Here is a 26,211-nt window from a genome sequence, read left to right as displayed (position 1 = left end):
ACTTGTGCCTGATGAGGACATTCCAGAAGATCCAGCTCCATTTATGTTGCATATGGTTCTCCAAAGTTTTAAGAAATGGGAAATTGTGATGACTGGTCAGCTGCTTGGTTTGCCCCCAGTGCTTCAGAATGGTTGGGAGGCTATGGTGTCCCACTCATCAGCAAGTGATTCTAAGCTATTTCTAGAATTTATACATGATCGCTTTTTTGTTCCTTTCTTGTCCCAAGTTCAGAAATCCATTCTTGTTATAACTGATGTCTTCAGATGCTCCTGAAGATATAAAGTGTGTGGGAAAAGATGCTGTTAGTTTCCATACACCTGCTTATAGGGTCTCCCCAGAGGAAGTTGAAGTGGAGGAAGGTTTTGCTGGAGAACAGTGTCAGGAAGTGGGAAGGAACAAGTATTTGGCAGATGCTGGCCACCAGGGGAAGGTGAAATAGGCAGGTGTCAGTGGCCCATTCCTGAGAATATTGACATAAAAGAGCCCAACAGTAGGTGCTAGGTGGAGAGTAGCTCTGTGAAATGGTGTTCAGCAGGATGGAAATCAAATCTGACTGAATTAATTGAATTCTAGTGGTGGTAGAATAGGGAAATTTGGAAGTTCAGAATGCCAGGAGAATGATTCAGTGGGATCCAGGACCTGGGTTAATTGGTAAGAGATTGATATGAGAGCGTAAGGTCATGTGAGGCCAGTCTTTTCTTTACTCTGTGTTTACACTAAGGGACAAGAAAAGAATGAGCAGCTGGGAATCACACTATACTGTCTCTAGGCAAGAGAGTTATTCATTATTCATGAACAATATGTCTTCTGCATTGAATTCATGGATCTCTGTGTTCCTTCTCTGTTATTCATTTTTAAAATGGATAAAAATATTTTCTATTGATGTTTCTTTGATAAATTCAAGTAAGAACCTGTTTTCAATATGTGATCTGCAACAACCTTTCAGTCAGTTATCCTTCTGCTTAAGAAGTGTGCAGATTCTCAGACATAGAGGGGCAGTTTACTCTATCAGGTAGGATTCTGGTCCTGGAGGCTAGAGCTGGGTTTTTGGAATCTTCTCAAAGGCTTTTAGAGGATCATCATTGCTCTGCATTTTAGCCTTGACCTAAGGGTTTGGTCCAGAGACCAAGATTCTGTATAGGAAGATAACTGAAAAGTGAGTATTGTAGGACTCTGTTCTGCTGTGGGTATGCTGAACTTTTTAATTATCCAATCCAGGACCTTGATATCCAGAGATTTTCCCCTGGAGCTCTGTATACGGCCCCCTAGATTTGACTGTGAACTTTGAATAGGAGTCCTAGTTGCCACTCTACCCTCTTCCCAGTCTATCCTATTCCTCTAGAAGGATGATATTCTAATATTTCTGAAGAATTTCCACTTCAGGTGTGTTTCTTTACAAATGGTTTATTAAAGTGGGAAGAAGAACAGATAAAACAAGAGTCCGTGTGTTCTGGAGGTTAGGTATAGGCATCCCTTAGTTGATTTATATCTCTATTTTTTTTTTACAAATACTGATAAAAACAGATTTCAGTTTTGGCCACATATATTTTGATGATCTGTCAATAGGTACATAAATGTTTATAATTGTTATATCTTTTAGCTGTATTGAGCCTTTAATTAATACACAATGTTTTTCTTTGGCTCTTATAAACTTTTTCGGTTTAAAGTCCATTGTGTTTGATATTAATAAGGCCAACTTGCTCCCTTTTGGTTATTTTCATGGAATATCTTCTTCCATTCTTTCGCTTTCAATCTATTTGTGTCTTTGGATCTAAAGTGAGCTCTTATAGACAGCATATAGTTGGCTCACATATTCTATCCATTCTGCCAATCTCTGTCTTTTCATTGGAGAGTTTAATCTGTTTACACTTAATTACTTATCAGCAGGGATTACTTCTGTCATTTTTCTATTTATTTTCTACATATCTTATGGCTTTTTTTCAGTCCTTTATTTCCTACATTAGTGTCTTCTTTTATGCTTAGTTTATTTTTGTCTCAAAATATTTCAATTCTGTTCTAATTCCTTTTGTATATGTTCTATAGCTATTTTCATTGTGGTTACTATAGGGATTATATTTAATATCCCAAAGTTTTAACAATCTAACTTAACTTGATTTCAACAACATACAAAAACTCTGCTCCCTTAATAGCTTTGTCTTCACCCTTTTTAGTTGTTGATGTTACAGAATTACATCTTTATACGTTGTGTGCCCCCAAATGTAAAGTACTAATTCTTTTTAAAGAATTTTAAAGTATTTTTAAAGAACTTAAAGTAATTTTTTTTTAAAGTTCATTTATTTATAGGGGCGCCTGGGTGGCTCAGTCAGTTAAGCATCCAACTTCAGCTCAGGTCATGATCTCATAGTTTGTGAGTTCAAGCCCCACGTCGGGCTCTGTGCTGACAGCTCAGAGCCTGGAGCCTGCTTCAGATTCTGTGTCTCCCTCTCTCTGTTCTTGCTCTGTCTCTCTCTCTGTCTCAAAAATAAATAAACATTAAAAAAATTTAAAAAAGTTCATTTACTTATTTTGAGAGAGAGAGAAAGAGAGAGAGAGAGAGAGCAAGTGAGGGAGGGACAGAGAGAGAAAGAGAATCCCAGGCAGGCACCTCACTGTCGATGCAAAGCCTGACACAGGGCTTGAACTCACAAACCATAAGATGGTGACCTGAGCTGAAGTCAGATGCTTAACCAACTGAGCCACCCAGGTGCCCCTGTAAGGTAGTAATTCCTTTAAGTGCTTTAGTTTCTTAATTTATGTAGAAAACTAAATGTGGAGTTACAAAAAAAGGTTACAATAACACTAGTTTTTAGACTCATAATTAAAAAAATATATTAGTCTCTTAAATCATGTAGAAAATAAAACATGAAGTTACAAACCATTGTTACAAAAATACCGGCTTTTGTAATTGCCCATGTATTTACCTTTATTGAGATCTATATTTTTTCATATTGTTTTGAGTTTTATTTTCTGTTGTTTTTTTCTTTTCATCCTGTAGGACTTTTGAGCATTTCTTATAGGAAAAATCTAGTGGTAACAAGCTCCCTTAGCTTTAGTGTATCTAGGAATGTCTTAATTTCTCTCTCACTTTCCAAGGACAGTTTTGGTGGATGTAAGATTCTTGGTTGACACTTTTTTGTTGTTGTTCTGGCACTTTGACCGTATCAACTCACTGCCTTATGGCCTATGAAACTTGTGATGAAAGTCTGTTCATGATCTTATTGAGGATCCCTTGTATGTGATGAGTTGTTTCTCTCTTGCTACTTTCATGATTCTCTGTTTTCATACATTCTGGTTTTTGAAAATTTGCTTATAATCTGTCTTGGTGTGGGTCTTTTTGAGTCCATCTTACTTGGAGTTTGTTGAGCTTCTTGGATGTTTATATTTGTCTTTTATCAAACTTGGGAATTTTTTTTTAAGTTTATTTATTTATTTTGAGAGTGAGATTGTGTGTGTGTGTGTGTGTGTGTGTGTGTGTGTGTGTGTGTATACAGAGAGAGAGAGAGAGAGAGAGAAAGAGAGAGAGAGAGAAAGAGAGAGAATGAACCCCAAGCAGGCTCCACACTGTCAGTGCAGAGCCTGACATGGGGCTTGAACTCATGAACCTGGAGATCATGACCTGAGAAACCAAAAGTTGGACACTTAACTGACTGAACCACCAGGCACCCCAAACTTGGGAAGTTTTAAGCCCTTATTTCTTCAAATACTTTCTTAGTACCCCCTTTCTCTCTCTTGGACCCCTATAATGTGTATATGTTGGTTTACTTGATAGTATCCCACAGGTTCCTTACACTCTGTTCACTTTTCTTCAATCTTTTCCCTTTCCTGTTTCTCAGATTCAATAATGGCCATGATCTTATCTTCAAGTTCATTGATTTTTTTTCTTTTGCCTGTTCAAATCTGCCTTTGAATACCTTTAGGGAATTTTTCATTTTAGTTATTGTACTTTTCATCTCCAGAATATCTTCTTGGTTTCTTTTTAGGTTTTCTATTTTTTTATTTGTATTTCCATTTTGTTCACATAATTTTTTTTTTTTTTGCTTTCTCCATATCTTCAATTCTTTAAAAATTTTTTAATGCTTATTTATTTGAGAGAGAGAGAGAGAGAGAGAGAGAGAGTATGTGAGAGACAGAGCACAAGTGGGGTAGAGGAAGAGAGAGACAGATCACGGAATCTGAAGCAGTCTCCAGGCTCTGAGCTGTCAGCACACAGCCTGACATGGGGCTCGAACTCATGAGCTCCGAGATCATGACCTGAGCTGAAGTCGACTGCTTAACTGACTGAGCCACCCACATGCCCCTCTTCCTTTAATTCCTTGAGCATCTTTAAGACAGTTGTTTAAAGGGTTTGTGTAGTATATCTGCCATCATTTGCCTGAAGTGACAGGTTCTTTCCTGTTTTCTTTTGTAACAACAGCTTCTCCAAAGCTCCCCACTATCAAAGGACTTAAACTTCAAGCTTCCTTCTTTCCTTGTCTACTCTTCCTTCACTGTAGGATGTCTCCCTCACCCCCTGAAAATCCCCTCTATACATCCTGTCATCTCTGTTATTATTTATATCCTGTTATTATTTATATCTGTTATTATTTATATCCTGATTCTGCCCTGAGTGACCCTAAAAATCCAAAGACTCCCATATGTAAAAATATCCCTCAGAGTTGAGCAAAGATCAGCTCCTGAAAGAGAAATTTTGGTGACAAAGGGACTATAAAAAGTCCATCAGACAAATTCTTTAAAAATATGAATATCAAAATGATTACAGAAATGCTGAGGGATTTTTATAGATTCAAGGAGTCTAAGGAGATATGATAACTCAATAGAATATCAGATCCTAGACTAGATCGTGTACTGGAGAAATGCTCTAAAGGATATTACTGGCTAAACTGACATCACTGAAATACAGTAGACAAAATTCTATGTTATTGTTCAAATTACCAAAGTTTATAACTATCCTGGAGATAGGAAACAGAATATCCTTGCTCTTAGGAAATATTCACTGAAAAATTTAGGGGCAAAGTGTAATGATATATGCAACTTACTCCCAAACATTTAGGAAAAGATATGTATATGGGTAGAGAGAGCAAAGGAAACAAAATGCTAAAACTAGGTGAACCCGGGCCATCGGATTAGCAGTGTTCTTGCAACTTTTCTGTAAATTTGATTATTTTTCTAAATACAAGTTTAAAATTTTTTTTCAACGTTTTTTATTTATTTTTGGGACAGAGAGAGACAGAGCATGAACGGGGGAGGGGCAGAGAGAGAGGGAGACACAGAATCGGAAACAGGCTCCAGGCTCCGAGCCATCAGCCCAGAGCCTGACGCGGGGCTCGAACTCACGGACTGCGAGATCGTGACCTGGCTGAAGTCGGACGCTCAACCGACTGCGCCACCCAGGCGCCCCTCTAAATACAAGTTTAAAAAAAAATGGCCAATGCCTCTGTTTCCCTGAATTTTCTCTCCTTTGAGATTCTCTGCCTTCAATCACATAGCCCCCACACGTATGCTGTTCCACCTTCAAAACAGTTGTACCATGCACCATCTCAGTGAAGACCAGCAGGATACACTTATCACAACTGAGGTCCTAATGTTTCTGTTTACAGAATATAGAAAAAGAGCACAAGGGAAAATGAAATAAAAACACACATAATGTACAAAAATATAAAATTAATACAGAAATATGAAGAATTATGTTTATAACATGGAGGTTTCAGGAACTGAGAATCAAGAGTGTAGGTTTTGGAATCAGTCACAGCTGAGTTCTAATCTTTGCTCTGTCCACTAACAACCATGTGATCTGGAGCAGAACATTTTGCCTTTTTCTTCTTTAGTTTCTTTTTTTTTTTTTTTTTTTTTTTTCAACATTTATTTATTTTTGGGACAGAGAGAGACAGAGCATGAACGGGGGAGGGGCAGAGAGAGAGGGAGACACAGAATCGGAAACAGGCTCCAGGCTCTGAGCCATCAGCCCAGAGCCTGACGCGGGGCTCGAACCCACGGACCGCGAGATCGTGACCTGGCTGAAGTCGGACGCCCAACCGACTGCGCCACCCAGGCGCCCCACTTCTTTAGTTTCTTTATCTGGAACCCAGAGACAGAAATCCTCTGTGTTTGTAGGAAAAAAAAAAAAAAAAAAAAGCTAGCATATGAAGAAAATTCCTGAAAAGTTTAAGGAAGGAAAGCTAGACACCAAATGGTCTCCTACCCCAAGATTTTAGTGGACTTCATGGGTATTCTTTGGAGTCTAAAAAGCTTTGAAGTCTATAAGAATTTGTGGTTGCACTGGGGTAGAGAAGAATATGGAGGAAAGAGAAGGGCCTTATTTGCTAAGGCCTTCATCAGAGTATGTGCTTTACATGTGGATTCATTTAGTATTTAGGATCTTATGACACTTCCCTATGTTGCCGATGGAAATAGAGATTGTTAGAATGCTTTCATTTTGGCAATATCTATTCAAATAAAAAAGTGCATATATGCACAATGAAACTTGCATAGGCAAGTTTATAAGCATATTTACTGCAGTGTTGTTCTTTTTTAATATATATATATTTTTATTTTTTAAGTTTGTTTATTTATAGCAGGAGCAGAGGAAGGGCAGAGAGAGAAGGAGAGAGAGGGAATCCCAAACAGGCTCTGTGCTGGCAGCACGGATGTGGGGCTTGAACTCATGAACTGTGAGATCATGACCTGAGCCAACAGACAACCCGAGCTTAACAGACTGAGTCCCTCAGGGCGACCCTTCTGCAGTATTGTTCTAAAAGCAAATTCAAGGACACTATCGATTAAGGGGATCAGTTAAATAAACTATTATACATGCATGTCATTAAAGACTCATCCATGAAATAGAATGAGATATTAGCATATTCTATAGATTATGTGTGCTTACCAAAGAAAACAATTTATGTAAGGAAGGCTGCTATTTTTGCTGGGCGGTGGTGGTGTGGGAAGGATATATACAGACCAATCTACCTTTCCAAAGGTGCTTTTTTACACTTAAACTGTCTCTGGAAGACCACACAAAAATTTAATAATGTTTTTCAGAGGGGAATTTGGAGACACAGGAGGTAAACTTACTTTTTTTACTCTATTCCCTTTTGTATTTTCTATATTTGTTACCAAGTGCTCATATCACTTTTTTTTTTAATATTATCCTTTTAAAAAAAGGTTTGTTTTTAAACAAATTTCCAGCCACCTGCTTACCTCCAAACCCCTCTCCCAGCCCACAGTCCTTCTCCAGGGCTTTGGTTGTCGTGGCAACTCACCACTGGTTTCTTCAGCAAGGAACTGCTGGACTTGTGGTTTAAGGTAGGCATTTATTGTTTACTCTGTATCTTTTATGTTTTTGCATATGTAGTCATGTGCATGTATATGGTGTTGCGGGATCATTGAACGCTGATGGTCAAGAAAGAATTCTTGAGATGTTTTTACAGTGCAACTTAGTAAGTTTATTTAAATGGCACCGGGACAGGACGTGGGCAGAAAGATCCACGCTTTTGCTATATGCAGCCAGTGGTTATATGCTTACTGTTAAAGGGGGCGGGATGTGCAGGGAGTATTAGATCATAAATGTTTTCTTTGAATTTCTACTCGTAAAACTATTTTTGTAAGACTTCTCTGGTGCTTATCATTTAGCTGGATATTAACTAGTGGTGGGATATACAGGCAATCATAGGACCTTTTAAGAATGTAGCAACCAGTACGTATATGCTCCTTATCAGAACTATGCAGGTTGTATAGATCGGCCTTCTGCACTAAAGTGAACATATTTCTGCTTCTATCACTCACCAGTAGTACCTTTTAAAAGCGGAGAATTTGCCTATTTAAAGACTTCCCTGGACTCCTTCTCAGTCCCTCCCCTCCTGAACTGTGGACACCCACAAACCCCTAGTTCACCAGCCAGAGTGTGGAGAGTCTTCTGTTCCAAGGGAGGGGACTGAGGGTGGGGATCAACCCTAGAAAAAAATGTCTTTCACTGATGGGGAACTGAGGTTTAGAAGGATTGCATTGGTTTTCTTTTTCAATTAAATAGGGATACAAATATATCTACCTGGCAGTAGGTAAGGGGGAAATAGGCCCTAAAATCCTTAGTCATTAACTGTGTAAGATACTTAAATCGTAATCGTATTTGAAAAGTAAGGAAGCTCGCGCGCTGCATGCCGGGATTTGTAGTCCCCTCCGGATGGCCCACAGTGCGGCTGTGCAGGGGAGAGCCGCTCTTCCGGGCGCAGGCGTGCGGCAGCGGCGGCAGGACTGACTGGGCCAAAGCGGTGGTGTCCTCGCGGGCCACCGGGAGCTTGTCATGGCGGTTCCTGCGGCGGCCATGGGGCCCTCGGCGCTGGGCCAGAGTGGTCCTGGCTCAATGGCTCCCTGGTGCTCAGTGACCAGCGGCCCAACACGCTACGTGCTGGGAATGCAGGAGCTGTTTCGCGGCCACAGCAAGACGCGCGAGTTCCCTGCGCATAGCGCCAAGGTGCACTCGGTGGCCTGGAGCTGCGACGGGCGTCGCCTTGCCTCGGGGTCCTTCGACAAGACGGCCAGCGTATTCCTGCTGGAGAAGGACCGGTTGGTGAGCTGTCAGGGACCGGCCCAGCAGGAGAGAGGGGCCGTGGTAAAGGGAGGTGTGGTGTTGAGGGAGAGAATGGGGGTGAAAAGGGGGGTGGAGGCAAGGGGTGTGGGGATGTTGGGGGTGTGCAGTGCACGAGAGAGGAGTGTGGGAGTGATGAGGCTGGTGGTTAGGGGTCAGGAGGGGGTGTGGTGGAGAGGTGGACGGCGGTGGTAAGAGGGAGGTGGGGGTGCGAGGGAGTGTAGTCGTGAGGAGGAGTTCAGATGAGGGGGGCGGGGGGGAGATGAAGACGGGTGGTGAGGAGGGTGGATGGGACTGGGGTGAGATGGGGGTGTACGAGAGTGGTAGGAAGGTGTTGTGTAGTGTGAGGAGTAGCTAGGGTGCTGTGGTGCTGGTGAGGTCCCCATGGTGGTGAGGGGGGCCCTTCTGAAAATAATAGGGCTTTCTGTGGGGATGAGCAAGACTGGGAACCTGGGTGGTAGAGTAAGGATGGAAAACCAGAAAGAAGGAGGAAGGACAGGGAGGACAAAAGAGTAAGGCCATTGGTATGGAACCCAAACCTCGGAACAGTTTAGAGTGATTGGGGAGGAAGTGTGGGTGGGTATTGGGAGTAGTTTGGCAGAAAGGGCTTGGAAGGATTGGTGTCTTTTAAATTATCCAGATCTTTGTTGGTCACAAGGTACTTTAGTTTGAATAAGGTTAAAAAAATTACATGTGGAGGCAGGTACTTTTGTGTGTAGTGATGTTTGGATTCTCTTATTTCAGGTTAAAGAAAACAATTATCGGGGACATGGGGATAGTGTGGACCAGCTTTGTTGGCACCCAAGTAATCCTGACCTCTTTGTCACCGCGTCTGGAGACAAAACCATTCGCATCTGGGATGTGAGGACTACGAAATGCATTGCCACTGTGAACACTAAAGGTGACTCCTCAGAGAAGGGGCAATAGGAATGAGCTTCTTCTAGTCATTCAACAGGCCTTTCCTGAATTATCTTCTCTATTTGTGGCCTTGTGTTAGGTATGAGACATCCTGGGCTGAATAAGACAATCTCCAGCTCCCAGGACCTGTACTGGGTTTAGTGCAGGGAGAGAGATGTACGTGTAAAAAAAACCCTAACGTGATATGACATGGTTCGTCTTAACTGGAGAGGTCTAAAAGATGGACACTCAGAATGGAAATGCTTAAGTCTGCCTGTGGAGACAGGGAGGGTCTCACAGAATTTGAGCAAACTCTTAGAATAGCTAATAGGGATTTAGTGGTCAGGGTACAGTGGGTTGGTGGGGGTAGGAGGCAGCTCTAGGAGGGAACTGCATGTACAGATGTGTGGAGAATTTATGAAACTGTTGATAGGCTAGAATGGCTGATCTTGGAATGAATGGTCTTGGTGGTCTGGGACAAAATGAACTGGAAGTTGTGCAGTATGTTTGTAGAATCTGTTCTTCACCAGGTATTGTTCTGTAAACCTTGAGGCCATTTATTATATTTTATTGACTAACATGTCATTGATTACAAGATGCACCAATATTTTATGTGCTAGTAGGAAAGAAGATAAAGCTTCTAGGTAACCATGATGCACCAAAAATTTTGAGATGTATCCTGTTGTATTTTAAGGTACCTTATAGATAATAAAGTGTGAAAAAAATGTGCATCATAGAATTGGTAAAGTTGATGACATTTCTAATCAATGTGTTCACTGTGGGCCACTGGACTTTTTGACAAGACTGGTACCTGGACATGGAATGTTGTGCTTTCTCCAAGTAGATGGCTGGTAATGCATGTGTGATTTAGGTGTAACATGGATGAACATTCAAAACTGGCTGTGTATATATCTTAATACCTACCAGAAAAAAAGAACTAGCCTGTAGAATTCATTGCTAAATTGAAACTAAATTTATTTAAGAAATGTTTTGAGTCAATTTTAAGAAAAGTCTTGAGTAAAGAAATATAGCTGTTAACATAGGACAAAAATTGTGAAAGTGGCATTTGAATGACTGGAGTTTGGGAAATGTTGGTGTAAGAATAAGAGGCTTTGGAGTTAAATCTGGCTTAGATTTTGGCTCTATTACGTCATAGCTTTGACATTTTGGCTCTTCTCTCTTATCTTCCATTTCTTCATATGTAAATTGGGAATAATGAAGTGTCCATTAGAGAATTATTGTGAGGACCCAAAGAGGGGAAATTTGTAGATGAATGTGCTGGTCTCAGAATTGTTGAGTAAGTGGTCATTCCCTTCTATTGACTAGGACCTTAGTGAATAGGTCTGGTCTTTGTATGATAAAAAAAATAAACTTCTGGAGGATTATGGGCAAACAATACCTTGCTGATTATATCTGGGTTTCCAGGGGAGAACATTAATATCTGCTGGAGTCCCGATGGACAGACCATTGCTGTGGGCAACAAGGATGATGTGGTGACCTTTATTGATGCCAAGACACACCGTTCCAAAGCGGAGGAGCAGTTCAAGTTTGAAGTCAATGAAATCTCTTGGAATAATGACAATAACATGTTCTTCCTGACAAATGGCAATGGTTGTATCAACATCCTCAGGTGAGAGGGTTCTAGCTTAGGAACTGTCTGATCTTTGTGTTGGGTGCTGTGGTGGATACAGAGATGAATTAGATGTTGAGTCTGTCCTGAAGGAGGTCAAAGGACAAGTGGTAATAAAGAATCCTAACCTCTGTTGAGCACCTTTGAGCCAGGCCCCTTATATTTTACTTAAGTCATCACAGAAATTCTAGGGGGTTGATAGTATGCATCTTATTTGACAGATGAGGACCTGGGATTCACAGAGGTTAAATCACTATCAACTAGTGAGCACTAGAAGTAGATGCACCTTGAATTGTGGATAATTTGTATCCATAAAGTCTTAGCTTAAATATCACTTACCCTTCAGGGAAGCCATCTTCATCATCATCCTACTTCCCCAGGTTAGAAGCTTATTTTTTTTATTAAAAAAAACAAACATTTTTTTTATGTTTATTTTTGAGAGGGAGAGACAGACAGAGCGTGAGCAGGGGAGGGGCAGAGAGACAGGGAAATACAGAATCTGAAGCAGGCTCCAGGCTCTGAGCTGTCAGCACAGAGCCTGACCTGGGGCTCGAACTCGTGAACCGCGAGATCATGACCTGAGCTGAAGTCAGATGCTTAACCGACTGAGCCACCCAGGGGCCCCAGAAGCTTATTTTATGTACTTCCTGTTGGAAGCATTTCTCATTTTATGTTATAATTTCATGTTTATTTGTATCTTCCATTAGACTATAAATTCCATGAGGGTAAGGACCGTGTGTAACTTGTTTACTCTTAAATCCCTAGTGTGCCTAACTTAATACCTGCTACACAGAGTTAGGATCTCATTAAATATTTATTCTGTAAATGAATGAAATGGTGGAATTGAAATTCAGGCTTGTCGATTCTATTCTTTCTGTTATTCTGGGTGGGTAATGCAAGGCAGTATGAAATAGGTTATGTTAGAGAGTCTAGGAGTTTGCTATGGAACCCCAAGGAAAGAAATTTATATGGACTGTGGGAGTTGGAGCTTGAAGGAGGCACCTTTTGAGCTTGACCTTGAAAGTTGAGAATTTTAAGAATCAGCAAAAGGGAACCATACAGTGGACGAAACTGGTGTGAACGAGCATGGTCTATTTGGGGAATAGTTGATAGGTCAGAGTTGCTGGGAGTGGTGACAGATAATGTGTCTGAAGAGAGGGCCTGAAAATGGGAAGATAAAGTTGAGATATAATCTGGGATCAGATTATAAAAGGCTGGAATTCTATGCTTAGCAGCTTGAATTTTATTCTGTAGTTAGTAAGGATTCTGTATCTTTTTTCTTTTAAAGCCTTTTTATCAGAAAATAAAACACAGATACAGAAAATCACTTAAAACAATGTATAGCTTAATGAACCATTATATGCCCAACATCTTTGTAACCCCACCCAAGTCAAGAAATGTAACTTGTTGGCCGTCCCAGAAGTCCAAACATGTGCTTTTCCTGCTCATATCTCCCCCTCCTCAAAAGGAAACACTCTCTTGATTTTTATAGTATTTCTTTATAGTTTTAGCGACCATGTATGCATTTCTAGATACTCTAGTTTTGTGTATTTAAAAAAATTGGATGTCTTTTAAGTATGTTACACTACCAAGTCACTTTGCATCCTTCTTTTACTTCTAATTTAGTCGTTGAAAACCTGCAGATATTCTCCTAGTCTGAATTTAGCTGATTTCACATGCTTATTTATTTGTTGGAATATAAGGTATTTCCTCTCATCTGCTATTTGGTTAATTATTACTATTATTTATTATTATTTTTAAAATTAATTTTATTCTTTTAATTTACATCCAAATTAGTTAGCATATAGTGCAACAATAATTTCAGGAGTAGATTTCCTTAATGCCCCTTACCCATTTAGCCTATCCCCCCTCCCACAACCCCTCCAGTAACCCTCTTTTGTTTTGTCCCCCTCCTGGTTTTTATATTATTTTTGCTTCCCTTCCCTTGTGTTCATCTGTTCTGTGTCTTAAAGTCCTCATATGAGTGAAGTCATATGATATTTGTCTTTCTCTGACTAATTTTGCTTAGCATAATACCTTCTAGTTCCATCCACATAGTTGCAAATGGCAAGATTTTATTCTTTTTGAGGGGCAAGGAGGTTCATTCAACCATCCATTAAACATCTACCCTGTGGCAGACCTGGGCTGAGTGCCAAGAGTACAGATGTGAAGATCAGCTAGTTTCTGTGCCCAGGAACCCACAGTCTGGTGTGGAGATGGTGACAATTCAGTGTGACAGTGGTTTTGTAGAAGAGTAACTCAGATTGCGTCTCACCCGTGCTGAAAACACTACAGAGGCTTCCCTTTGAATTTTCCCCAGATCCAATCTTTTCAGGCTGTGTTCCTTTCTGTGTCTAGGTCTTAAATTACCTCTTCTTTTTTTTTTTTTTTTTTCCCCAGCAATGTCTGTGTAAATTCTTTAATTTAATTTAATTTAATTTAATTTAATTTAATTTAATTTAGTTATTTTAATTTAATTTTTTAAATTTACAAACAAATTAGTTAGCATATAGTGCAACAGTGATTTCAGAGGTAGATTCCTTAATGCCCCTTACCCATTTAGCCCATCCCCCCTCCCATAACCCCTCCAGTATCCCTCTGTTCTCCATATTTATGAGTCTCTTATGTTTTGTTTCCCTCCCTGTTTTTATACTATTTTTGCTTCCCTTATGTTCATCTGTTCTGTGTCTTAAAGTCCTCATATGAGTGAAGTCATAGGATATTTGTCTTTCTCTAATTTCGCTTAGCATAATGCCCTCTAGTTCCATCCATATAGTTGCAAATGGCAAGATTTCATTCTTTTGATTGCCGAGTAATACTCCGTTGTATATATATACCACATCTTCTTTATCCATTCATCCATCGATGGACATTTGGGCTCTTTCCATACTTTGGCTATTGTTGATAGTGCTTCTATAAACATTGGGGTGCACGTGTCCCTTCAACACAGCATACCTGTATCTCTTGGATAAATACCTAGTAGTGCAATTGCTGGGTCGTAGGGTAGTTCTATTTTTAGTTTTTTGAGGAACCTCCATACTGTTTTCCAGGGTGGTTGCACCAGCTTGCATTCCCACCAACAATGCAAAAGAGATCCTCTTTCTCCACATCCTCGCCAACATCTGTTGTTGCCTGAGTTGTTAATGGTAGCCATTCTGACAGGTGTGAGGTGGTATCTCATGTGGATTTGATTTGTGTTTCCCTGATGATGAGTGATGTTGAACATTTTTTCATGTGTCGCTTGGCCATCTGGATGTCTTCTTTGGAGAAGTGTCTATTCATATCTTTTGCCCATTTCTTCACTGGATTGTTTGTTATTTGGGTGTTGAGGTTGATAAGTTCTTTATAGATTTTGGATACTGGCAAATAACTTCTCCCATTCTGTCGGTTGCCTTTTAGCTTTGCTGATTGTTTCCTTTGCTGTGCAGAAGCTATTTTGATGAGGTCCCAATAGTTCATTTTTGCTTTTGTTTCCCTTGCCTCTGGAGATGTGTTGAGTAAGAAGTTGCTGTGGCCAAGATCAAAGAGTTTTTGCCTGCTTTCTCCTTGAGGATTTTGATGGCTTCCTGTCTTACATTTAGGTGTTTCATCCATTTTGAGTTTATGTTTGTGTATGGTGTAAGAAAGTGGTCCAGGTTCATTCTTCTGCATGTCGCTGTCCGGTTTTCCCAGCACCACTTGCTGAAGAGACTGTCCTTATTCCATTGGATATTCTTTCCTGCTTTGTCAAAGATTCGTTGGCCATACGTTTGTGGGTCCATTTCTGGGTTCTCTGTTCTGTTCCACTGATCAGAGTGTCTGTTCTTGTGCCAGTACCATACTGTCTTGATGATTACAGCTTTGTAGTATAGCTTGAAGTCCGAGATTGTGATGCCTCCTTCTTTGGTTTTCTTTTTCAAGAAGAAAAGCTTTGGTGATTTGGGGTCTTTACTGGTTCCATACAAATTTTAGGATTATTTGTTCTGGCTCTGTGAAGAATGCTGGGGTTATTTTGATAGGGATTGCATTGAATATGTAGAGTGCTTTGGGTAGTATCAACATTTTAACAATATTTGTTCTTCCTATGCAGGAGCATAGAATCTTTTTCCTCTTTTGTGTGTCATCCTCAATTTTTTTCATAAGCTTTCTCTAGTTTTCAGTGTCTAGATTTTTCACCTCTTTGGTTAGATTTATTCCTAGGTATTTTATGGTTTTGGTGCACTTGTAAATGGGATCGATTCCTTGGTTTCTCTTTCTGCTGCTTCATTGTTGGTGTATAGGAATGCAACTGATTTTTGTGTGTCGATTTTATATCCTGCAACTTGGCTGAATTCATGAATCAGTTCTAGCAGTTTTTGGTGGAATCTTTAGGGTTCTCCATATAGAGTATCATGTTGATCTGTGAAGAGTGAAAGTTTGACCTCCTCCTGGCTGATTTGGATGCCTTTTATTTCTTTGTGTTGTCTGATTGCAGAGGCTAAGACTTCCAATACTATGTTGAATAACAGTGGCGAGAGTGAACACCCCTGTCTTGTTCCTGACCTTAGGGCGAAAGCTCTCAGTTTTCCCCATTGAGGATGATATTAGTGCTGGGTCTTTCATATTTAGCTTTTATGATCTCGAGGTATGATCCTTCTATCCCTACTTTCTTGAGGGTTTTTATCAAGAAAGGATGCTGTATTTTGTCAAATGTTTTCTCTGCATCTATTGAGAGGATCGTATGGTTCTTGTCCTTTCTTTTATTGATGTAATGAATCACGTTAATTGTTTTGCGGATATTGAACCAGCCCTGCATCCCAGGTATAAATCCCACTTGGTCATGGTGAATAATTTTTTTAATGTATTCTTGGATCTGGTTGGCTAATATCTTGTTGAGGATTTTTGCATCCATGTTCATCAGGGAAATCAGTCTATAGTTCTCCTTTTTAGTGGGGTCTCTGTCTAGTTTTGGAATTTAATTTTTTTTTTTAATGTTCATTTATTTTTGAAAGAGAGAGTGCGAGTGGGGGAGGGGTAGAGGGAGAGGGAGACACAGAATCTAAAGCAGGCTCCAGGCTCCAAGCTGTCTGCACAGAGCCCCACTCAGGACTTGAACTCACAAAACGTGAAAACATGACTTGAGCCAAAGTTGGATGCTTAACTGACTGAGCCACCCAGGCGCCCCTACTATTTGGTTACTTAAGAATATTGTTTACTTTGGGGCACCTGGGTGGCTCAGTTGGTTAACTGTCCCACTCTTGGTTTGGGCTCAGGTCATGATCTCATGGTTGTGAGATGGAGCCCCACGTCAGGCTCTGTGCTGGGTGGGGAGCCTGCTTGGGATTCTGTCTCCCTCTCTCTTTGCCCCTCTTCCGCTTGTGCTTGCTTGTGCATGCACATTCTGTCTCTCTTTCAAAATAATAAATAAAAATAAACTTAAAAAAAAGAATATAGTTTACTTAGAAAAGACAGGATAAATGCTTCTTGTCATCAGATAATGAATTAGTTCTCTATCACTTACAAAGATAATCAGCTAGTTTTAAGACTGATTATAAACTCATGTATTTAAGCATGGTAGATGTGTTTCAATCTATTGGAATAATTATCCTCATGGAAGCTCAAATTATCCCATCTTTAGCCAATGGGAGCCTCTTCAAGTTGATTCCCGAGTCATTTTTTTGACAGTGTTAGTAGTCTTCAGTTTCTTGCTCTCTGGTATGATGAGTATTCCAAGTTCATCTTGTATGCTTCCTGCCTCAGACCTTTAATCAGAAAATTCTCTAAGAATCAATCCCTGGATTCTTTTTCTGAGAAATAATATTGGAGCTACCGATGTCCATATTGATACGTTGATTATTATTTCTAGACCTTTCCAGTGGATAGAGCAAGGAAGCATATGTGTATGTATGTATGTGTTTTTTTATTAAATTTTTTTAATGTTTATTTTTGAGAGAGAGAGAGACAAAGTGAGAGCTGGGGAGGGGCAGAGAGAGAGGAGACACAGAATCTGAAGCAGGCTCGAGGCTCCGGGCTGTCAACACGGAGTCCCAACACGGGGCCTGAACTCACGAACTGTGAGATCATGACCTGAGCTGAAGTCAGAAGCCCCAGACTGAGCCACCCAGGTGCCTCTGTGTGTATTTTTAAAGATAAAATATCTTGTGAATTCATACTGATAAGTTCCAGTTAAAATTCAGGACTAGAGGAATTTTACTAAATATCTTCTATATTATAAGTAACTCTTAACTTCAAACTGAGTATTCAGGTTCTCAAGGACACGGGATTACAGAGTTAGAATATCCCACAGTTACTTATTACCTTTATCCATGTTATATGTGGAGATATCTCAGAATAACAGTATTACCACTACCACCACCAATACATACACAAGAAGCTATATATGTAATGCTCATTGACAGTCCTATGCTGATGAATCTCTAGTCATTTGATTGTTAAAGCTCATTCTTTAGCTTCCTCAGGAACAGGGTTCATGGGAACAGTTTTCCCTGAGTTCGTACTTATTATAATTTATAGACTTAATAAAACTTACAACTACTTTATTATATTATGCTTAGTATTTGAGCTTTTTATAATTGATAGTCACTTTTGCTAGACATAAAAATCCTCGCGGCCTGGAGCCTGCTTCAGATTCTGTGTCTCCCTCTCTCTCTGCCCCTCTGCCACTCATGCTCTGTCTCTCTCTCTCTGTCAAAAATAAATAAACATTAAAAAAAAAATTAAAAAATCCTTGGGGCGCTTGGGTGGCTCAGTCAGTTAAGTGTCTGACTCTTCATCTCAGCTCAGGTGTTGATCTCAGGGTCGTAAGTTCAAGCTCCACATTGGGCCCCATGCTAGGCAGGAAGCCTACTAAAAAAAAAATCCTTGATTCATATTTTCTTCCCTGTATAGCTTAAATACGTTAGTCCATTTTCTTTTGGCAGAAAGTCTTGTTGTCAGAAAGGTCTGATGATAATCTAATTTTATTTTTTTAAAGTTTAGAAAAGTTTGTTTGAATTACAGTCTGATATTTGTTATGTTGTCTTACTTTGGTTTTCTTCTTCAGCGTCTCCTGTTGTTGTCTCAGTACCATAGTCCTCTTCCCATAGTTTGATTGCCATCTGTCTTGTTTCTCAGCTACCCAGAGCTGAAGCCTGTGCAGTCCATCAATGCCCATCCTTCCAACTGCATCTGCATCAAATTTGACCCCATGGGGAAGTACTTTGCCACAGGAAGTGCAGATGCTTTGGTCAGCCTTTGGGATGTGGATGAGTTAGTGTGTGTTCGGTGCTTTTCCAGGTAAGCAGCCCTGCCAGTAATTTCCTTGCTGGGTAAGTTAATTTTACTTCATTTTGGGTGCAATTGTGCCCTCCTCTTATTGGGTTATTCTAATGTCTCCTCTGTCTACTCTGTTATAGGCTGGATTGGCCTGTGAGGACCCTCAGTTTTAGCCATGATGGAAAAATGCTGGCATCAGCTTCAGAAGATCATTTTATTGACATTGCTGAAGTAGAGACAGGTAACTAAAACCCTCACTACCATAATGATCTTCTCTCTGTCATCTGTGGCCATCAGGACTTCTGTCTTGTATTTTCATCTTCACATTACTACTTCACCAGTATTAGCATAAATGAATTTGTCTGCTTAAGACAGGTTTGTTTATTATGACTGCTATAGTCGGGTCATGAGGGAGCAGAGAGTTAAAAGAAAGGTCTGAAAGAAAGTGATTTAGGAAAATATTTTGCATTTTATTAACTTTTAATTCTTCTATTATAATAAAATTTTAAAATACAGAAAATAGGAGAAAGAAAAAAGTATGACCTGTGGTCCCACCATCTAAATACAATCTTTTTAAGTGTTGTGGTGTATATTTTTTTCTATATTTTGCTTGTGTGTAACTTAAAAAATACGTATTTTTTAATAATTTTAGGAATCATCAAATGTATGTGATTTGCTTTAAAAACAACCAACAGAATCCATTTTACAGAAGAATTTCCTCAGATTTACTTATTTTTAATTAAAATTTTTTTTCGTTATTGAGGGATAGTTGACATATAATGTTATATTAATTTCATATAAGACAGTGATTTGACAGTTATATGCATTATACTGCAGTATAATGTAGTAAATTGACTACAGTCATTGACTGCAGTAAATGTAGTCAACATACAACATTATTACAATGTTGACTGTGTTCCCCTTGCTGTACTTTACATCTTCATGACTTACTTTTTTTGTTCCTGGAAGTTTGTGCCTCTTAATCACTTCACCTATTTCACCCATTACCCTAACCTGTTCCCCTCTGGCAACCACCAGTTTATTTTCTGTATTTATGAGTCTGTTTTCTATTGTTTGTTTATTTACTTGTTTCTTTTTTCTTTTTTTTTTTTTTTTTAGATTTCATGTATAAGTTAAATCATATGGTATTTGTCTGTCTCTGTCTGACTTATTTCACTTAGCTTAATACCCCATAGGTCCACCCATGTTCTTGCAAATGGCAAGATCTCATTCTTTTTTCATGACTGATTAATATTCCACTGTGTATATATACACCACGTCTTCTTCATCCATTCATCTATCCATGGACACTTGGGCTGTTTCCGTATCTTCACTGTTGTAAATAATGCTGCAATAAATGTAGGGGTGCATGTATCCTTTCCAGTTGGTGTTTTTGTTTTCTTTGGGTAAATATCCAGTAGTGGAATTAGTGGATCATATGGTATTTCTGTTTTTAATTTCTTGAGGAACCTCCATACTGCAAAGTTTTTGCTGAAAGATCAGCTGATAAGGCTTATGGGTTTTTCCTTGTATGTGACTGTTTGCTTTTCTTTTGCTGCTTTTAAGATTCTCCCTTTGTCTTTAATTTTTGCCATTTTAATCATTATGTCTTGGTGTGAACCTTTTTGGGTTCATCTTGTTTGGAGCTCTCTTTGCTTCCTGGATTTGGATATCTGTTTCCATCCCCAGATTCAGGAAGTTTTCAGGTATTATTTTTCCCCCTTTCTTCTCTCTTCTCTTTCTGAAATCCTTATAATGGGAATGTTAATTATGCTTGATAATTTTGCAGAGGTCCCTTCACCTATTCTCACTTTTATTATTCTTTTGTCTTTTTGCTGTTAGTTTTGATTGTTTTCTGTTACCTTGTCTTTAAGATCTCTGGTCTGTTCTTCTGCATCCCCTAATCTGCTCTTGATTTTCTCTAGTGTATTTTTCATTTCAGTTACCATATTCTTCATCTCTGACTGGTTCTTTTTTACATTTTCTGTCTCTTTGTTGAAATTCTCACTGAGTTCATCCACTCTTTTCTCAAGTCCAGTTGAGTATCTTTATGACTATTACTCTGAACTCTTCATCACTCATATTGCTCATCTCTGTTTTGTTTAGTCCTTTCTCTGTGTTTTGTCTTATTTTTTCATTTGGGACATATCCCTTGTCTCCTCATTTTATCTAACTGTCCGTGTTTGTTTCTATGTGTTAGGTAGGTCAGCTACATCCCCTGACCTTGAAAGTAGTGGGTTTATGTAGAAGAGGTCCTGTGGTGCCCTGTAGTGCTATCCACCCTGGTCACTGGAACCAGGTGCACCAGGGGTGCCCCCGTATGGGCTGTGTGCACCCTCCTGTTGTGGCTGAGCTGTGATTGCTATGGGCATGCTGATGGGTGGGGTTGGCCTTCAGCCCAGCTGGCTGCAGTAACCCGCTTTGCCTGCTGCATGCACACCGGGCAGGGTTTGCTGCCCATGCTGTTGAGAGGCCTGGCTGCAGCTGCCATGGGCTCAGTTGTGGGGGGCGTTGGCACTCAGCCTAGCTGCCTGTAATTAGCCTCTGTGAACAGCTGCAGGTACATGGAAGGGCAGGGCTAATTCTTTGTGCAGCCAGCTAAGAGGCCTGGCTGTAGGAACTGTGGGCAAGCTGCTGTGTAAGGTATCTCCTCTGTCCTCTAGGGGAGGTGTCACTTTGGAGGCGTCCCATCTGGGGCTGCTTGCTGGGTGTGGCAGGGCAGGAGCTGTTTTGGAGGGGTGCCTGCGGAGGCCAGTGGGTTGGGTAGGGTGGGTGGTAGGAGAATGCTGGGGCGGGGCATGTGTTTTGCTAGTGAGGAAGATGGAGAGAGTTAGAACTGGTTTCTGCAAGCGTCCAGCTAGAGCTAGGCTCAGGGAAGCCAAAAATGGCACCTGCCAGCACTTTTTATTCCTGGAGAAATCTCCTGCAGATCTCTGCCCTTCTGGCACACATCCTAAAATTAGTCGATAAATATCCTTCATGTATACCCTAGGTGCTTTTCAAGTTGCTGCTTCTGTGCTGTCTCCGACTGAGAAACTTAGTGTGTTGACTCTTCTGCCCTCTAGTTCTCCTGTAGTTAAGCCCCGCTGATTTCTAAAGCTCCCAAAGTTAAGCCTTGCTGATCTTCAAAGCCAGACATTATGGGAACTCGTCTTCTCAGTGTAGGTCCTTAGGGCTAGGCTTGCCCTGTTTGGGATCTGATTCCCTCACTCCATGCTTGTGATGTCCCTCCCGTTTGTCGTTATTTGCACCAGGGGTTTGGTTCCTGACTCACGTCTCCACCTCTTCTACCCTTTCAGTGTGGCCTTCTCTCTATATTCAGCTGTGCAAGATCTCTTCTGCTGGTCTTCAGGTCATTTTCAGTTAGTTATGATAGACATACTTGTTGTCTCAGTGTGTCTCTGAGAGGAGGTGAGCTCAGGATCCTCCTACTCTGTCATCTTCTGTCATTACCCTCAGATTTATTTTGTAATGTAGCTCTATTGTTTTTGGAAATACATGATACGTTAGTAAAAGATTTGAAACTGTGTAGAAAACATCAAACAATAAAATAAAAAAGTTGAGATTCCACAATTTAGCAGTGCTTCTGTTGATGACACTGTGTTGAGTATTGTCCAGCCATTCGGACGTGCAGCTCCTTTGTCACCCTTGTTAATGTGATGCATGGATACTCTCCTGCTCCAGGATGTGGCTGCCTCACTTGAGGATGTTATAGCTTCTTACATGGCCATGGCTGTTGAGCTCTACCGCCACTTTTTTTTTTTTTAATGTTTATTTATTTTTCAGAGAGAGACAGAGTGTGAGCGGGGGAGGGACAGAGAGAGAGGGAGACACAGAATCCAAAGCAGGCTCCAGGCTCTGAGCTGTCAGTGCAGAGCCCCATGCGGGGCTCGAACTCATGAACTGCGAGATCATGACCTGAGCCGAAGTTCGATGCTTAACTGACTGAGCCACCCAGGTGCCCCTCTACTGCCACTTTTCATGCAGTTTAGAATTCCATTGAATTATATCAGTATATACTTAAACTGCCAGTACATACATATATATGCCTGTAGATACTTTAGTTGCCCATCTATTTGGTGGTTTCTCATCTGCACCATTATAAATAATGCTGTGAGAAATATCCTTATGCACTTCATTTTACTAATGCGGTCATCCTTTTGGGTAAACTATTGAAGTGAATTTTTGACTGAGTCCGAAGTGCTCACATTTTGTAAAGGACTAAACCACTTACTGAAAGGTTATTGTAGTGTTTGCTCTTAACAGTGCAAGTGTGTGCTATTTTTCCCATGCCATCTTTGTGCAAGTTTAATTGTCTGCCTCACGTAATACATATAAAATGTGATTTAGTTCACATACAATCTTCAGAACTATATCAAATATGGCTGTATTAATTTTTGTAAACAGTTCAAATACTTTTAACAAGTTTTTTTTAATTTTCTTTATAACTGAGGCTAAAAACTAAAAGTCAAATGATTATCAAAGAGAAGCACAATTATATTTACAGCATTGTTTTATGCACAAATGGGAAATAGTCCAAATTTTCATTATGATGAGCTAATTAAATAAATTGTGATGCATCCATATTACAGTGTGCCAAGAGAAAAAACATAGCTCTGTATGTGCCGAAATGGAAGATTGGCAAGGCATTTTACTGAATGAGCAAAACAAGTAGCCAATCAGTGCATGTGATGTGTTCCCATTTAGGTGAAGAAGCTAAAGCTAAGTTGGTAGAAAGACTTTTGAAAGAAGTTATTTCAGGGACACCTGAATGGCTCAGTTGGTTAAGCGTCCGACTTCGGCTCAGGTCATGATCTCATGGTCCGTGAGTTTGAGCCCCACATTGGACTCTTTGGCATCAGCTGACAGCTCAGAGCCTGGAGCGTGCTTTGGATTCTGTGTCTCCCTCTTTCTCTGCCCCTCCCCTGCTCATGCTCTTTCTATCTCTCAAAACTGAATAAATGTTTAAAAAAAATATATTAAAAAAGAAAGAAAGAATTTATTTCAGACTTAGAAGATTGGGAGAAGACTGCAGTAGGGAAAAAGGATAAATTTAAAAAAAAATTTTTAATGTTTATTTATTTTTGAGAGAGAGGGAGAGACAGAGCGTGAGCAGGGGAGGGGCAGAGAGAGGGAGACACAGAATCCGAAGCAGGCTCCAGGCTCTGAGCTTTCAGCACTGAGCCCGATGTGGGGCTCGAACTCACAAACTGTGAGATCATTACCCGAACCGAAGTCAGACACTCAGCCGACTGAGCCACCCAGGTGCCCCCCAAAAAGATAAATTTTAATTTAAATTATAATGTAATTATTATTATGAAATCAGTTAAATAAAATGAGAAGTTCTGTTCTTCAGTCACCCTAGGCTCATTTTAAGGACTTTAGTAGCCACATGTAGCTAGTGGTTTCTATATGGATGGCACAGATGTAGAATGTCTCCACCATAGAAGTTTCTGTTGCCCAGTGCTGCTCTGTACCCTTGTACTGTTTGAATTTTATGCAGTAAGCATGTCTTTGTATATTAGTTTGTAAAATAAGAGTAATACATGTTCATTGTAGAATATTTAGAAAATGCTAACAAATATAAAGAAGAAACTAACAGTCACATATAGGCCTATAATTTGGAGATAGCTGTTCCTAACATATTGGTATATTTCCTTCCAATCTTTTTTTTCATATATAGATATCTATATCGCTATATAGATATTTTATCTATAGACATCTATATGTGTGTGTGTGTACACTATATTTGGAATCATGTTTAGTAAGATTTTATATCTTACATATTTTTATGTTTAAATGTAAAACAAAGTAAGAATTTTATTTCCGATAGCATACGTTTTAAAAGTCCACTTATTTTCAGCTCTTAGACACATCATACATATTACACCAAGTCTTTTGGAACTTTGGTGGTCTGGAGTAGTAATGTCAGTCTCACCCAGATAGCACCTTCTTTATCATTCAGAGATTAAGCTTTCCAGTAAAACTGTCAAGATGTTTATTTAGGAAACGTTTTAGAAGGCCTCTTCATATCTACCCTGGGTTTCTTGAACTGCATAAATTTCTTTATCTTAACCAATCCCAAGTGAATTTGACAAATGACTTCAAGTTAAAGGCCTAAAGAGAAGTAAAAGGGGAGTAGCAGCCTCTGAAACTATTCTTTGTATTTGTATAATACAGAAATTTGCTCAGACGTATAGCTAGACTGCCAGATCCTAGCATCATGAAGAGTGGTTAATTGTCCCTGAAATAAGATTACTTAAAAAAAAGAATCTCTCCTACTCTCCCTATACACACATGTATTTGCATATGTATATAAATATATATATATATATATTTTTTTAAAGAGCTTTATAGAAATATAATTTATCATATAGTTGACCAATTTCAGGTATATAATTTAATGCATTCTGCATCTTTAACACCACATCGCCAATGCTTTACTACATTAATCTTAACCCTAAGGTTGAAGAAAAGTAAAGCAGGACTAAAGGGATAATGGCTTTAGAAAAATCCTGTTTAATTTCAATAAGTAGGAAGAATAACGTTTTTGGAAAAAGAAATCTATCTATTTGCAAGGCATTGTGATTTAGCAGAAAGATCTGTAGCTTTGAAAACAGACTTCATGTGCTGACTGCTGCTTCCTTGAGGTATGACTTAACTGTTAAGTCACTTGTTCCTTTATAAAATGGGGTTTAAAACGTTACCTATCTTGCTGGGATGTCGTTGTGCTTTATTAAAATAAAATAGAATTCATCTGATTCCTAAGGGGTGCTCAACAAATGGTAGCTGCTGCTACTGTTTTCCTAGGGAGACAGAGTACGTTCAGAGCACAGCCTCTGCATTCAGATCTTGCTCTGCCACCTACTGACTTGTGCCCTCTTTGTGCTTCAGTGTTCTCTGTAAAATGGGGTGATGACTGTATCTATCCTATAGGGTTAATAAGGGGATTAAGTGAGTTAATGTAGGCAAGTACTTCATGAATGTGGTTTCTTATTATTAACATATTTATTGGTTTCTCTATATTGATTTTTATAGGAGACAAGCTATGGGAGGTGCAGTGTGAGTCCCCGACCTTCACCGTGGCTTGGCACCCCAAAAGGCCTCTGCTGGCATTTGCCTGTGATGACAAAGATGGCAAATATGACAGCAGTCGGGAAGCAGGAACTGTGAAGCTGTTTGGGCTTCCTAATGACTCCTGATAGGGGGACCTGTGTAGGGAGAGGAGGCACTGGCAGAGGCCTTCCTTTGTGTATTAGTTTGGTCTGTTCTCTTGGAGTTGGTGGGCACCTCAAGTATTTGTAAATTGGTATAAATTATATATGTCTTTGTCAGTCTGCCTATTCCAGTTCCCTTCTTGTATTATGAGCTCTTCCCATTCTTTCCGCCCTGCAGGAGGGCTCTGCATGATAACACCAGCATATCTTGTCCTCTGGGGACCTCCTGTCTTCCCTGCTTTTAGATGTATGGTAGACTTTGTTGTGTTTGTTTCTGTGTGGACAATACCTACTTCGGGGGAGTGAGTGAGGGAGGGTGAGATGGGGATGGAGATTTTTTATAATAAAGAAATGTACATACTTTTTGAGAATTGAGCATTTAATAAAACTGAATTTAATTATGGGACTTCTAAGACTTGAAAAGTTATGGTATTTTTGCTTTTTTTTTTTATATTATTACAGGGAGATGTAGTTTTGCATTTAAAAAAAAAAAATCTCAGATTGAATTTACAGGTTGTATTTCTATCATTTTATGTCCTAACCAAGAACTCTGGAAATGCAGGGACCTAGCATGAAGTGTATGGCAATAGCAATCCTTAAAGTCTTCAGTTTATGTGTATGTATAACTGGTCTAAATGTACAAGGATTTGTAGAC

The 26,211-nt window shown here is 39.7% G+C and overlaps 1 protein-coding gene and 1 long non-coding RNA gene across 2 annotated transcripts in view; both read left to right on the top strand.

The window, feature by feature from the left end:
* The window catches only part of LOC131508754 (uncharacterized), a 70,233-nt gene extending 64,441 nt beyond the window's left edge, over positions 1-5,792 (top strand). The window contains exons 4-5 of the long non-coding RNA XR_009260127.1: positions 4,416-5,177; positions 5,412-5,792. This is a non-coding gene — a long non-coding RNA (uncharacterized LOC131508754). The remainder of the gene's footprint in view (positions 1-4,415; positions 5,178-5,411) is intronic.
* Positions 5,793-8,209: 2,417 nt separating this feature from the next.
* On the top strand, positions 8,210-25,962 carry THOC3 (THO complex subunit 3). Its single transcript, XM_058723836.1, has 6 exons — positions 8,210-8,561; positions 9,324-9,480; positions 10,902-11,106; positions 18,199-18,360; positions 18,480-18,580; positions 25,378-25,962. Exons 1-6 carry the CDS (start codon positions 8,295-8,297, stop codon positions 25,539-25,541), a joined length of 1,056 nt encoding a protein of 351 aa, XP_058579819.1. The 5' UTR covers positions 8,210-8,294; the 3' UTR covers positions 25,542-25,962.
* Positions 25,963-26,211: the final 249 nt, after the last annotated feature.

Source organism: Neofelis nebulosa, chromosome 1, assembly GCF_028018385.1.
Source record: "Neofelis nebulosa isolate mNeoNeb1 chromosome 1, mNeoNeb1.pri, whole genome shotgun sequence".
NCBI classification, from domain to species: Eukaryota; Metazoa; Chordata; class Mammalia; order Carnivora; family Felidae; genus Neofelis; species Neofelis nebulosa.
Note: the sequence above shows the minus strand (reverse complement) of the source record. Positions and strands in the feature narration are given on the sequence as shown.